Source organism: Myotis myotis, unplaced genomic scaffold (genome assembly GCF_014108235.1).
Source record: "Myotis myotis isolate mMyoMyo1 unplaced genomic scaffold, mMyoMyo1.p scaffold_m19_p_13, whole genome shotgun sequence".
Classification (NCBI taxonomy): Eukaryota; Metazoa; Chordata; class Mammalia; order Chiroptera; family Vespertilionidae; genus Myotis; species Myotis myotis.
The window spans coordinates 23,018,792-23,031,783 of NW_023416317.1; the positions used below are offsets into that span (position 1 = coordinate 23,018,792).

Genomic DNA, 12,992 nt, shown 5'->3' on the forward strand with positions numbered 1-12,992 from the left:
TGATTTAAGAAGAACAGAGAGAAGGTCAGTTGAGGATGTAGATGGTTCTGCCACACCAGACTCATTGTGAAAGAGAGGGCCTGGCAGCCCCTTACAGCTCTCGGCAGATGCACCAAAGCAAATCCCAATCGGCACTATGTTGCCTTTTTATTTTAATTGTTTGATATTTAACTGATTGCAAAAATTGTGACTGTGTTGTAAGCAATTAAAGCACAGCAGATATATAAATGTGATACGTTTGCATATCAGATTATACAATAGTCACCTCTTATCTGCAGTTAAGTAACTTTCATCACTACACCCATCAGGACATAAAAGGGACCTCAGACAAAACTCTTCTGGGTCAGTCAATCTCTGCTTCTCACTAGTTAGTGTAAGACATCCAGTATTTGTTGGGGTGGTGGTGGTGATTTTACATACAAATATCTATAATGATCAAGAATGGATACTAAGAGATCATAGCTCTTCAGTACTTACTAATCCCAATTACTGCTACTCCTACTGTTCCCATTTTACAGACAAAGGAAGTGAGTCTCGGGGAGATTTAAGTATCAAGCCCAAGGCTAATTAGTGGAAGCCAGGGGATTCTAAGGCAGGAGAAGTTAAGGGACTTGTTCACAGTGTCTCTTTTGGCAAAGCCCAAGCCAGACCTGGGCTGAAAACAGGCCTCCTGATCCCTGCCTGCCTCCCTCTGCCCTTTCACACTCCATCTGCCTGTTTCTGAAATGCCATTAGCTATCTGTTTTATCTTGGGCAGAAGCTGACTGGCATGCATACCTTCCTCTCTGCAGCCCCATGGACCTAGGCTCTGGAAGGAAGAGTTTTCAACAGATGGGGAGGTATAATTGATGGAGAGAGGGTAGGAAGGAGAAGCTAATGAAAAACGACTGAAGACAGGGCTCCAGTGCCCTGCAAAAACAAAACAAAATACCAGTTGGGTTATGTGATCTCTGGATTTCGAGGGGTTCCTTTAGACTTGCTTCTAACAGAATGCTGTGGTTTCCAGCTGAGCCAGGTATTGAGTGAGAGACCTGCAGACTCTGACCTGCTGGGATGACAGATGTAAATTGAAGCTGGCCTCTCCAGCGTACAGCTGATGGCCCTGCGTACAGCTGATGGCCCTGCGGGTGCTGGCACCAGGTGTTAATGAAGGACTTTAATTCAGGCTTGGACTCAGAATAACTCAGAAGAGGCTGTTTCTGGACAAATGGGCAGTTTTCAAATTTTAGTGCCTTATTTTGATTCTAGATTATTTTTAACAAAACCATGAGAAAGTATGTAAAACTCTCCAGATTTTCTCTCTCTCATGCACCTCTGTTCCTCGCTGTCCCTGGAAGACATCCAGGATGGGGAAGAAGCCCCAGACCTGAAGGTCTGACTGTCCCACTGACCGGAGGGGACCCGACATGTGATTCTGAGCCTCTGTCTCCTCGCGGGTGAAATGGGTGTACCTCTCGCACCCTTCAAGGTCCTGTCAGTATGAAGTGATGGTGGTAGGGGGGAAGTAACTGGTCAGTATTAGCTCCTCTCCTGCATCTCACTCATTCTCAGCCCATTCACCCTCCCCACACCACAGCTGAGGTAGATAAGGTGACATTCAAAGAACAGAGGTCTCCTGGTGGGGTACATGGGAGCAGGTGGCAGACACCCCCCTCCCCCAGACCTCTCCCTGGGCTTTTCCTGATGGCACGTGGTCCTTTCTTGCTCACTATCCCTCTGTGGTGGACAGTGGCTATTTGCCAGCCTTAACACAGAACATCTCAAAGGGGCCAGTGGGAGTTTACTGGCATTACAGCTCTGTGTAATGCAAGCTGCTGTACCGTGGGAGCCCGCAAGGCTGGGAAGGCTTGGGCAGCACTGTGGGGCTGTGCTGATGGGGAGAAAGGGTCAGGCATCTGATGGTCCTGGGCCTCAGCCAGGGGGCATGGAGGTCCTTTCCTGTGGGTGGGATCCGTGTTCCACATGAGCAAATGGGCTGCATCACAAAACTGTGGTGGAGTCCCACAGGCCATGGCAGCCTCTGTTTCTCAGCCTGCCCTTCTGCACTTTGCCTCCTGCCCTGCAGAACTGTTCGTATCTCCCTGCAAGGCAAAAAGTTTAGAGCCCCCCCCACCCCACCCCACTCCCCACCCCCGTGTTCTGAAGCTCTCTCAGTCCCCCACTTCTAGACGTACTCTCCTCTTCTCACTGCCTCCTCCTTCCCAGATCTTGCCCTCCGGCCAGGGAGGGCCAGGACAGGCCCTGAACCTGGTCAGGAGACCTGGGTGCCAGGCCAGGCTCTGCAACTTACCAGTTTGTGATCCAAGGCAAGGTCCATATTGGAGCCTCAGTTTCCTCAGAACAAAGGGAGTAAAATAAGATAACACAGGAGAGTGCCTGGTGCTCTCTTCCCAAGTGTGCTCTGCATAATGTTAGGAGTATTACTTTGGAAAGGCAGGCACTTGGTAAAGGGCACCTCCTTCTTAACAACTTTTTAATAATTCCGAGGTATAATTTACATACCTTTCTCAGGGCACAAGTCAGTGATTTTGAGTAAATTTGCCAAATATGAATCCATCACCATAATACGGGTTTAGGACATTTCCATCGCCATAATCAGATCCCTCATGCATGTTTACGGTTCATCTCCACTCCTACCTCCAGGCAACCACTCATCTACTTCTTTGTGGATTTGCCTTCTCTGAACATTGGATATAAACGGAATCATGCAGTGTCCTTGTCACTATCTTCTTTCATTTAGCATAATGTTTTCAAGGTTCACCCATGTTACAGCAGATATCACTGATTCATTCTTTATGTGGCTAAATAATATTCCATTGTTGCTATATACTACTTTTTGTTTGTCTTTCTATACTTCAGGTAATGGACAATTGGGCAGCTTTCAGTTTTGGGCTATTATGAATAACCTAGGAGTGGACTTGCTGAGTTTTCTGTTTAATTTTTTAAGAAACTGCCAAACTGTTTTTCCAATGTGGCTGAACCATTTTACATTCCTAGCAACAGTATATGAGAGTTCTATTTCTCCACATCCTTGAAGACACTTGTTATTGTCTGTCTTTTTTTTTTTATAGCCATCCTAGTGGTGTGAAGCAATATCTCATTGTGGTTTAGTGGGAAATGCTTCTTAATAAATTGAGGAAACATTGGGTGACACAAAGCTTTAGAGGTGTCTTTAATTCAGGACTTCTCAGAGACTTTAATGTTCCAATGAGCATTGAGACTCTCTAAGGAGGACTACAGTGTACAGCATTTTCTCGAATGAGGTCCCAGTGTGACCTGGGAACGCAGGGTGTCTTGAAGGATTAGTGTTCTTTGGGAAGCATTAGAGTAGGGCAGGGGTCAGTAGACAACCAGCCAAATCCCATCTGCTGCCTCTTTCCGTAAATAAAGATTTATTGGAAGACCGCCACATTCATTCATTTACAAATTGTCTATGGAGGCTTTCACAATGCAAGGATACAGTGGATAGCTGGGACAGAGACCATAGGCCTTGCAAAGCCTAAAGTATTTACTCTCTGGCCCTTTACAGGAAAAAATTGCTGACCCTTGACCTAGTTAGTGCCTGGTACACAGTGGATGCTCACTGGACCTTTAGATGGGCGGAGGGACTAGTCCTAAGGGTACCGGGTGGGGCCCAGGAAACCTTTGTGAGGCTTTGTATTATTTGAGCTGGCGCTTGAAGGACAGATAGAATTTTGAAAGCTTGGGAGAACCCAGAAGGCCATTCCTGGCAGAGGGAACAGTGGGAGTGAATTCTGGAAAGGGGAGAAGTGCAGGGTGTGTTTGGAGACTGGTGGGGGCTTCTGTGTGGCCTAGGAGGAGGATTTCTACAGTGATGGAAGAAATTGGAGCCTTAGCTCTGGAACCTCAGACCAACGTAGGTCCCTAATTTTGTCCTCTGAGTGATAGTGTAAGAAATATTCAAACCTATAAAGAATTTTTGTGAGTTTATTTGAGCCAGACTGTCAACAATTGCCAGGAAGCAGAATCTCAATCAGTATTGAGATAATGCTCCGGGGAATGACAGTTTTTCACCTATTTTTATAAATTACCATCCAAGGAGGAGATATAAGTGGGTTACATGAAATCCATTGGTGATAGATTAGGGAGGTGGGAGAAAGCAAAGCGGAGTGAGGGGGAACCTCTGGAATTGGGCAAAAAGTAAAATGATAGACACATGCTTCTTTTACATAGGTAGGTACAGGATAGTTAACAGTCAACAATTAACACCATAACAATAATAATGAGGGAATTTGCGGTCCTTGCCCTTGTGCCCTGATGCATTGGTTGTGCCCTGAGGAGTCTGGAAAAGGGGAAATTACAAGTTACCCTGACATTTCATAGATGAAAAAGACAATAGGCTCAGTTAAGATCAAAGTTGATCTTGTCAGGGAGGATACCAGCCTAGGACATGACTACCCACTATAGACTGCTTTTTAATTTAAAAAGGTTTAGTTTCAGGCCATTCTTGTGGTTACTTTAGGTCTCTGAGTTTGCAAGGCTTACACGAAGGTTCGCTAAGTTGGTCAGGTTAGCATGTGGCCCCTTTTTGTCTACACATGTTTCTGTTTCTTCTTCCCGAAGATGAGACAGTGGGCCCAAGCTCTGCCTCTGAAGCTGAACAGATGTGGCTTAAGGTTCTGCCTCTGCCTTCCTGGGTATATGACTTCCCTAAGCCAGACTTTTCCCATCGTGAAATGGAATAGCAATTGCACTCACATCAGGAGTAAGCATGAAGGAAATGTCAACTGTCACTGTCCATGGTGTTCTCTTTATATCCTGGGTGGCAGACGCCCTGAGGGCAGAACGAGGCTGCTTTACTCATCGCTATAACTCTAGTCCTTAGGACACTCAGCATGGAGTTAGCACCCTGTAACTACCTGCTGATGAATGCATGATGCAGAAGCCTCCATTTCTTCCCTAGAGGGTCCTGCTGGCGTTTAGGGCCTCAGCTGTGGGTTTTGCTGGAGCTGGCCCATTATGGATGAATTGGGGGCTGCACTTCTTTGCTCCCAGGGAAGTGAGCAGAACCCCAAAGGCGGAGGGATTCTGGAGGGGAAGGGAAGGCACATTTGTTTTGGTGATGGGCCTTTTTTTGTTTGTTTGTTGCTTTGGGAGACCAGAAAGGACAACCCAGCAAGGCTATTTATAGCCCAGCTCCTCAGTGCCAGCTTTTGGGGCGGTCTCTGCGTCCCTGGCAGCACTTTCCTCTGTGGCAGGTTTAAGAAAGGTGATGTGTTTGCCGGCTCCGTGCAGGACATGAAGATGAGGCCTCCCCAGGCTGTGCTGGGAGCCGTTCCCACAGAGCCTCTCCCAGGCTCTCTGCGGTGGCCTTCGGAGGAGGGACTGCTCCATCTCTGCTTCCTCCAGTCAGACCACCCCTGGCTCTGGAAGCTGGTGTGTCTGGAAGGGAACTCGAGGTATGAGGCTGTCTCCTTCCCTCCACACTCAGCTTTTCTGTGTATGGGAGAGACAGAGATGGAAGTGAGGGTGATACCCAAGGAATAAGAGATGCCTCAGGGGCCAGTTTCTGTGAGGCAGCTGGTGTGTGGGCCTCAGAAGAACCTGGGTTCAAGCCCCAATCTGGGCAAGTTGCTTTACCTACCTGGCCTTCAGTTTCCCCACCTGTAAAATGAGGATAGTCATGGTTTCACATTGAGAACTGAATGCTGCGCGAGGTGAGGGCTCTCAGGTGGCACCTGCCACTGTCCCCTCCACTGCCAGCTCCTTGTTCCTTCCTCCGAGTGTCTCTTACTATGGACAGTTTGCTTTTAAACTCATCTCTTTGTTTCCCCAACTCCTTCCCTACAGTTTCTGTAGAAATAACATCTGCACCTCTGGATTATTTCCCTGCCTCCTCTCTGGGACTTCTACCCCCTTCTCTCTTCTCTTATCCCCAACTCCCTCCTGTAATTAAAACTTCGCCCTCCCTCTTGGCTCTTTCCCATTAACTATCTCAGTCTCACCAACCTGAAAACAAAACAGGTGTAAGACAGCTCTTGTGCCCTGTGGCCCCTTTAGGTACCAACATCTCTGACCTGTCAGAGCCTAACTTCTCAAGAGAGCCACCTCACCAGGCTCTCACCTCCCATCTCCTCCTTATCCTGCCATCTGAGGTCCAGCCCACCAGGTGAGCAGCTCTCCTTGCCTCACCTACCTGGCCTGGTCCCACTCTCCCTCTCACCTGGCTGCTCTGCAGCACTTGGCGAATGGGCCGCTTCCCCTGCTGGAACGTCCTTCCCCTCCCCCTGGTTAGGCTATCCCACCCTCTCTGGTTGCTCCCTGCCACTCTCCACTCTCTAGATGTCAGGGTTCCAGGGCTCTGCTATAGACCTTTTCCCTCCCCTCCCCTTCTCAGCACTCCTCAGGCAGCCTCAGACTCTCCCTAGACACCATGATCTCCCCCTGCATCTCTTTTCTGAGCTTTGCATCCAGAGACCCAGCTGCCGTGGGGCATTTCAGCTCTCTGGGTGTCCCACAAGCATCTCAAAATCCGCTTGTCTAAAAGATTGATGCTTTATCTTCTCTCCCTCACTGGACAGTTCACTCCTGCTCAACTAATGAGCTGCCATCCACCCAGGGACAAACCTGGGTGTCAGCCTAGACCTCCCCTTCCCTACTACCTGCCCCCTGTACCTCTGCTGCTCAAACCCACCAGTTCCCCTACCTTAGTCCAGACCCTCCCTATTTATTGTCCAAATTCAGGCAAAGTTCTCTGCACTAGACACCCTGTTCCGTTTCACCCTTACCATTCATTCTTCCTACTGCAGCCAGAGAGTTTTCAGAAACATGAATCTGATTGGGTCTCACCCCCGTTTAAGATTCTTCCATGCTTCCATCCCCCTCAGGAAGGCTCGTAGTCCAACCCTTGCTCGCCACTCCAGCCGTGTCCTCACCCCCATCATTCACCCTGGCTTCTGCTGCACTGACCCTACATGCCGTGTCCTGCCCTGTCCTCACCGAGCCTTTTGCTCTAGGTGGCCTTTCTGCCCCCAGATGTCCCCTTTCTTCTTTGCTAACTCTCCCTTGCAAACCAAACTAACTACTCTGCAGGCAGGACCCAGCTCCACCTTTACATCCTGATGTTGGCCAGGTCCCAGTGGGGGTCCCCAGCTTTTCTCTGTCATAACCCTCCACGCCCTGCTCTGTTTATTTATCTGCCTTCCTCGTTAGACCACCCGTTCTTTAGGGACCCCTGGGCATAGCATGGTAGCTGGCACACGGAAGACACTTTAGTACGTATTACTTGTATAGATTAATCAATGGGTAAAGGACAGATACTGTATACTGCTATTACCGAACACACAAAGACACATTAGGTAGCCTTGGGGCATGCAATAGGTAGCTCTAATTTATAAAGAAGAGAGGAAAGCTGTGGTTTAACTAATAGGAGAATCTAGGGGGGTAACATTGTAGCTGAAAGTGTGGGCTCTGGAGTCAGGATCCCTGGGTTCACTTTACAGCTCTTACACTTGCTTGTGGTGGTATGACTTTGAGCAAGTTATTAATCTCTCTGAATCTCAGTTTTCCATCTTTGAAATGATGAAAATAATTGTACCTACCTCAGGGATTGTTGAGAGGGTTAGAAGAGTCCATGCTTGAAAACCTGGAGAAGGGGGAGATAGCATCGCTCCCATTTTACAGATGAAGCTGAAACTCAGAGAGGTGATGTCCCCTACACACAGTCACACAGCTGGGAAGGAGCAGAGCTGGACTTGCAGCCCATCTCTGTACATGCCAATGGCTGGAGAAGCATGGGCATTGTACTGAGATTTCAGTCTCTGGGTGGAAATCTCCAGAAATATTTTACTCTTATGGCCTGAAAAGGTGCTTCTTGAAGAATCTGCGTGCCTGGCTCATAGTAGGTGCGCAATATTACTCGTTCGAGTAAATGAATCCCTCCAAAGGGCCCCATCTAGTCTTCAGCATTTCCCGCTCCCTGGCCAGTATTGGGAGGTCTGGTCCTGAGTCCTTTCTTTGCCAGGGTGTTGGCAGCAAACTCTTCCTTATTCAGACCTTTCTTCTGTCCCAGTACTTCATGGGGCCGGGTCATTAAGAAAGCTCTTTCCCAGGAAGAGCTGTGCCTTCTCCAAGTCCCCAGAGCTGAGTGCCCAGCCCCCATGCTCTCAAAGGCTGCCCTTGTGGGTTTCAAAACAACCCCACAGCCCTGCAGGCTGAGAACCTGGCCCCCGAGCCCGCTTTCTTTAGAAACCCAAGGTCCATGGCTAGTTAGAGTCAGCGCTGGTAACTCCTAAAGAAAATGGTTTGAGGATGTTTTCAAATAGTGTCTGGTGAAACAAAAGAGCAATTCATCCCGCATAGCTTTTAGTAATCTGCTTCCCATTCTGGGAATGAGATTGTTCAATTAAGCGAGAGGGCGCCAAAGCAGGCTGCATGACTCAAAAGTTCACAGCGTCCAAAGTGTGGAAGAGAGGGGACCCGCGCCAGCCCACTCCTGGCTGGCCTGCTCCTTCTTGCTCCCTCTGTCTCTGTCATTTCCAGCGTTCAGTTTCCCGGTTCAGAAAACAGCTACCCCAATAAGAAGGCATGTGTGTGCATGCGTCTCTGCTAGCTGAGACCTTGTGTAAGTGTTTTGTTTTTGTTTTTTAATGAAAAATTCAGAGGCTGGAGTGGAGTGGGACGGAGCACACCCCGGTCTTTCCATGGGCAGTGACGCACTTTCTGTCCTGCTCTGGGTTGTCCCTTCTCATTCACCGGCTGATGGGTTATCAGGGCACTTTGGGGGTTAGTTTGCAAGATGGTGGGTATATGTTGTCTTCAAGGCTCTTAATCTGGAAACAAGGGGGTCAGTGAGCCCCCTGAAGTTCCTGAAGAATGTTGGGAGTGGGGCTACATCAGGGCATCTCTGGGGAGAAAGAAGCTTCTCACAGCATCCCTGACTGCCTCCCCAAAGCCCCACTTTCCTAAATAAATGAATGAATGAATGAATGAATGAATGAATGATTGAAAATTATTCAGGTGGAGTTGGTGGGTCTTCCTTCCTTGCCAGTAATCCTTGGGGAAACGTGGCAAAATGCAGCTTCCCGGGGACCATTCCACAAATATTCGGACTTAGTGGATCTGGGATGGAGCGCAGGGATGTTTGTCTTTTGGCAAGTACCCCACAAGGATTATGCTCTGGGGCCCACTGCTCTTTTAAAACAATAGATACTCTGTAGGGTTTCGTTTAATAAGGCTTGTAGTTTTCAAATGAATTAAAGCCAGAAGCTGCTAAGACATAAGATGCAAATAAAATAATCGTTGCTAAAACTATGTGGCCGTCGCTGTTCTTTCTCAAATAACTTGGACTTCTTTTGTGTCTAATTTTTCATAGTCAAGGACAAGAGCCATGCCATGTGTACCATTTTACCCTCAGTACCTTATCTATATTTTGAAAGGCCTGTGGCCTTAACACTGTAATGACCAAAGACCAGCGCAGGTGGGCGGGGCTGCTCGCACGGGTGGGCGGGGCTGCGCGATTTTGTGCGCTGGGCTTCTAGTTATTAATATAATGCCTGGCTCAAGTAGTTGCTCAATAAATACATATTTATGTGATGGTCCCACTTCTGGTTATAGGTTGAGAGCTGGTTTCCTTTTGAGTTAAATCCATGGCTGCACACAGCCTGATTTTATTTGGGGGACTGCCTGATTTCTCCTGTGGGGGTTGGGGCTGGAAGGAGCCTGCAGACCAGTGCTAATTGGTGTCATTGAGTAATTAATGCAGAATCAGGCCCGGAGCGGATTCCCAGGGAGACAGACACTGAGGGAGGCTTTCATGCTTGGTGGGATGGGAGCTGCTTTCTCAAAGGACATTCCCAGAGCGCTGAGGCGACTGGCGTGGTCTGGTGGGGGTGGTTTGGCAGCCGGGATGGGGTTCGTGGAGCAAGTTTGGAGGGGGTTTGTGTTGGTGCCATGGTTCAGCACAATATGGAGCGTGGCAAGTTTGACTTTAAGGAAACACAAACCCCAGGCATGGGCTCTGGGAGCCAGTCCTGTGTCAACTCTGAACAATTGATGGGTTCTGAGGGACTGTGTAGCTGGAGGCATTGGCTCAGCGCACCCAGGGGTCCTTTCTCTCCTGTGGCCTGGGCCCTTCGGGACACCCCTACCCCTTGGCATGTTACTCAAGGCTCTTGATGATGCCTCTATTTACCTTTCCTGCTTTCCCCTCTGATCGCTGATCACTGTGCTCCAGCATTCCCCAAATATCCCAGGTTCATTTTCTGGCCTTTGTGCATGCTATTCCCTCAACCTAAAACAATCTTTACCCTTAAATTCCATCATCTATCACAGTGGCCTCAAATATCACTTCTTCCAGGAAGTTTTCCCTGGCCCCCTCTAACAGTCAGGATAGGTTGGTTTATGCCACAGTAACAAACACCTCAACGATCTCAGTAGCTTAAAGCAACGGGGTTCATTTCTTGCTCACACAACACTTCTGAGACAGGGTGGCAGAAGGGTTCATGATATCACTCAGGAGCTCAGGCTTCTAGAGGCTCCATCTTGACACTTGCTTCTGTCATGATCAACAGCAGAGGAAAGGAGACATGGTGAACCATACCACCTGGCTCTGGAAGCTTCTATCTGAAGTGACACAGGTGCCATTGGCCAGGGTGTGTGATCTCCGCTGAGGTAGGGACCTGAGTGTTTATGGACACTCCTGTGGTCTCCCAGGACCCTGAGGTGTGCTAGGGGCGTCTTGGTCTAACCAAAGGCCTTGCACTTCTCCCATCATATCCTTACCATGTTGCACTGTGAACCGTCTGCTAACTGGGCCCTCTTTCCCCCCATGGAGTGACTCCATGAAGGCAGGGGACTGGGTCTTGATCCTCTCTGAGGTCCCCATCCCCAGCCCCAGGTTTGGCTCAGAGGATGCTGGGTGAATGGTGGATGGTGGGTGAAGGAAGGAGAGGCTGTCCCTGCCCCTTTGTGGCACTAGCTTTGCTCAAGGTTTGGTTGGGGCGGGCCCTCTCCAGCCCCTGTAACCCATGACCCTTTCTTCTGCAGGCGCCGGGTCCTGGCCATCTCGGATGGGATTGAGCACATTGGGAATCTCCGCTGGGAGCTGGCCTTGTGTCTCCTGGCAGCCTGGACCATCTGCTACTTCTGTATCTGGAAGGGGACCAAGTCCACAGGAAAGGTAAGAGGCGCATCTTCAAGCAACTAACGCAGACAGCTCACAGGTGGCCCAGAGAGTGCCAGAGAGTTCACGTTGCAAAGACCAGCTCTTAAGTTGGGAGGTAGGAGGAGCACTGGACAGGGAGTCCACTCAGGAGCCCAGAGCTAGAATCCCAGCCCACCACTTATTTGTCTCACGGCTCAGGGCTACTCACTTCTACCTTCTGAACCTCATTTTACTCATCTGTGAAATAAAAAAGCCTTATCCTGTCTTCTTATTGAGTTGAGAGTCAGTAAAGGGGCACATGGGAAGGGGCATTAAAGTGCTTTGAAAACCAGGAAGTGCTAAACTACTACTAGGTAGTTTTTGTAATTTAGACATGTGCTTCAGATGTGTGCTAGTGCAGGTAATACTGGCTGCCTCCACTGACCCACCCGAGATCTCTCCTACCTGGGGTCTGTGGAGGGAAGGGCAGACACTTCCAACTCGTTACTTTGCTGTGCCATTTACACCATGTGGCTTCCAGGGTTGCAGCTCCTCAGTAAAGAGAAATGGGAGAAGACAGTGGCTCCTAACTGGCCAGGGTGTGGCTCCTGCGGTCATGGCTGCTGGCCATAACCTGAGACACAGCCTCACCTACTTGCAGGGAGGCTGGGAAATGTAGGGGAACACAGGGACGTCTGGTGAGCATATCTGCCTGTGCCGCAAGGATCAATAGAAGCTGCAAATGTGTAGCTCATAGTGAAGTCCAGGGCACTGATGTTCTTTTGCTTTTGCTTTTTTGTTTTTTAAAGAGAAATAATTAATTTCTAACATTTAGAAATTGGGAAAATTCATGTGGGAAAAAGAAATAGAATTCTGGCATCCCGTGGAATGTTGAAAGATTTGGCAATACTGAACTTGCATACCTACGTGGCAGAATGTGGCCTAGCTAGCAGCAGCCACCTCCTAAGGATACGTGGTTGGCTACAGTCCCTACCATTCTCTATTGCCCCCGATCCTGTGACTGAGCATCAATGCCATTATTTTCCTCCTTTGCGCCACTCATTTTTCTTGTGGAAAAGAGGAAAATGAAATTTTTCTTATACCTGAGTCACCCTGACCAACCACATCACTCCTTGCCTGCCTGCTTCTGGGTAGGCAGTTGCTCATAAACTTGATTAGAAGCTACTGTCTGGTTCAAGAGCTGGAAACAAAACCTCTGAGAAGACAAGAACTTGTCAACTCTGTGCCCTTTTACAAAAGATGTTCTCCTCAGCTCCCCCGATGGTAGGTGGGATCAAGAGGAAAGTGCTGGAATGTTGGAGATGGGTGGACCTACAGGAGGGAAGTTAGGAGAGCATAGAAGCGATATCAACAATCCCTGTGCTGTGAGCCAGGAAAATGAGGCCTGAGGAGAATAGGATTTTTCTGGTTTTTCAAATATAAAAGCATTGCTTTCTTGATCTCTTCAGACTACATACTCATCGCTCCTGTCCCCCTCCTTGCTGCCTCTTCTGGCTAAAGAGGAAGAGAATGACTGGAGGGGTTCAGAGCCAGGGTCTGGAATCAGGACTCACTTCTCAGGTCTGTTGCTCACTAGCCGTGACCTCGGGCACATCACTTAACTTCCTGATCCTCGGTATCCTCTTCTGCAAAACAGGGATGGATAACTGAGCTTGCTTTATGGGGTGGTTATCAGAAGGAAATGCAAGAATGCACGTCCAGTGCTTAGCAGGGTGTGTAACTAATAGTAAGGGCTGAGTAATGGTGGTTTATAAAAAATTAAAATTTATTTATTCAAGAAATAGTTTCCGAATATCTACTCTGTACCCAGCATTATTCCATGGGTATTTAAAGATGAATAAAACACAGCATCTGCCTACTCGGCTAA

At 48.7% G+C, this 12,992-nt stretch overlaps 1 protein-coding gene across 1 annotated transcript in view; it reads left to right on the forward strand.

The window, feature by feature from the left end:
- The window catches only part of SLC6A11 (solute carrier family 6 member 11), a 104,443-nt gene that overhangs the window by 15,777 nt on the left and 75,674 nt on the right, over positions 1-12,992 (forward strand). Inside the window, exon 5 of the mRNA XM_036332184.1 lies at positions 11,008-11,140. Coding sequence (XP_036188077.1) covers positions 11,008-11,140 — 133 coding nt within the window. The remainder of the gene's footprint in view (positions 1-11,007; positions 11,141-12,992) is intronic.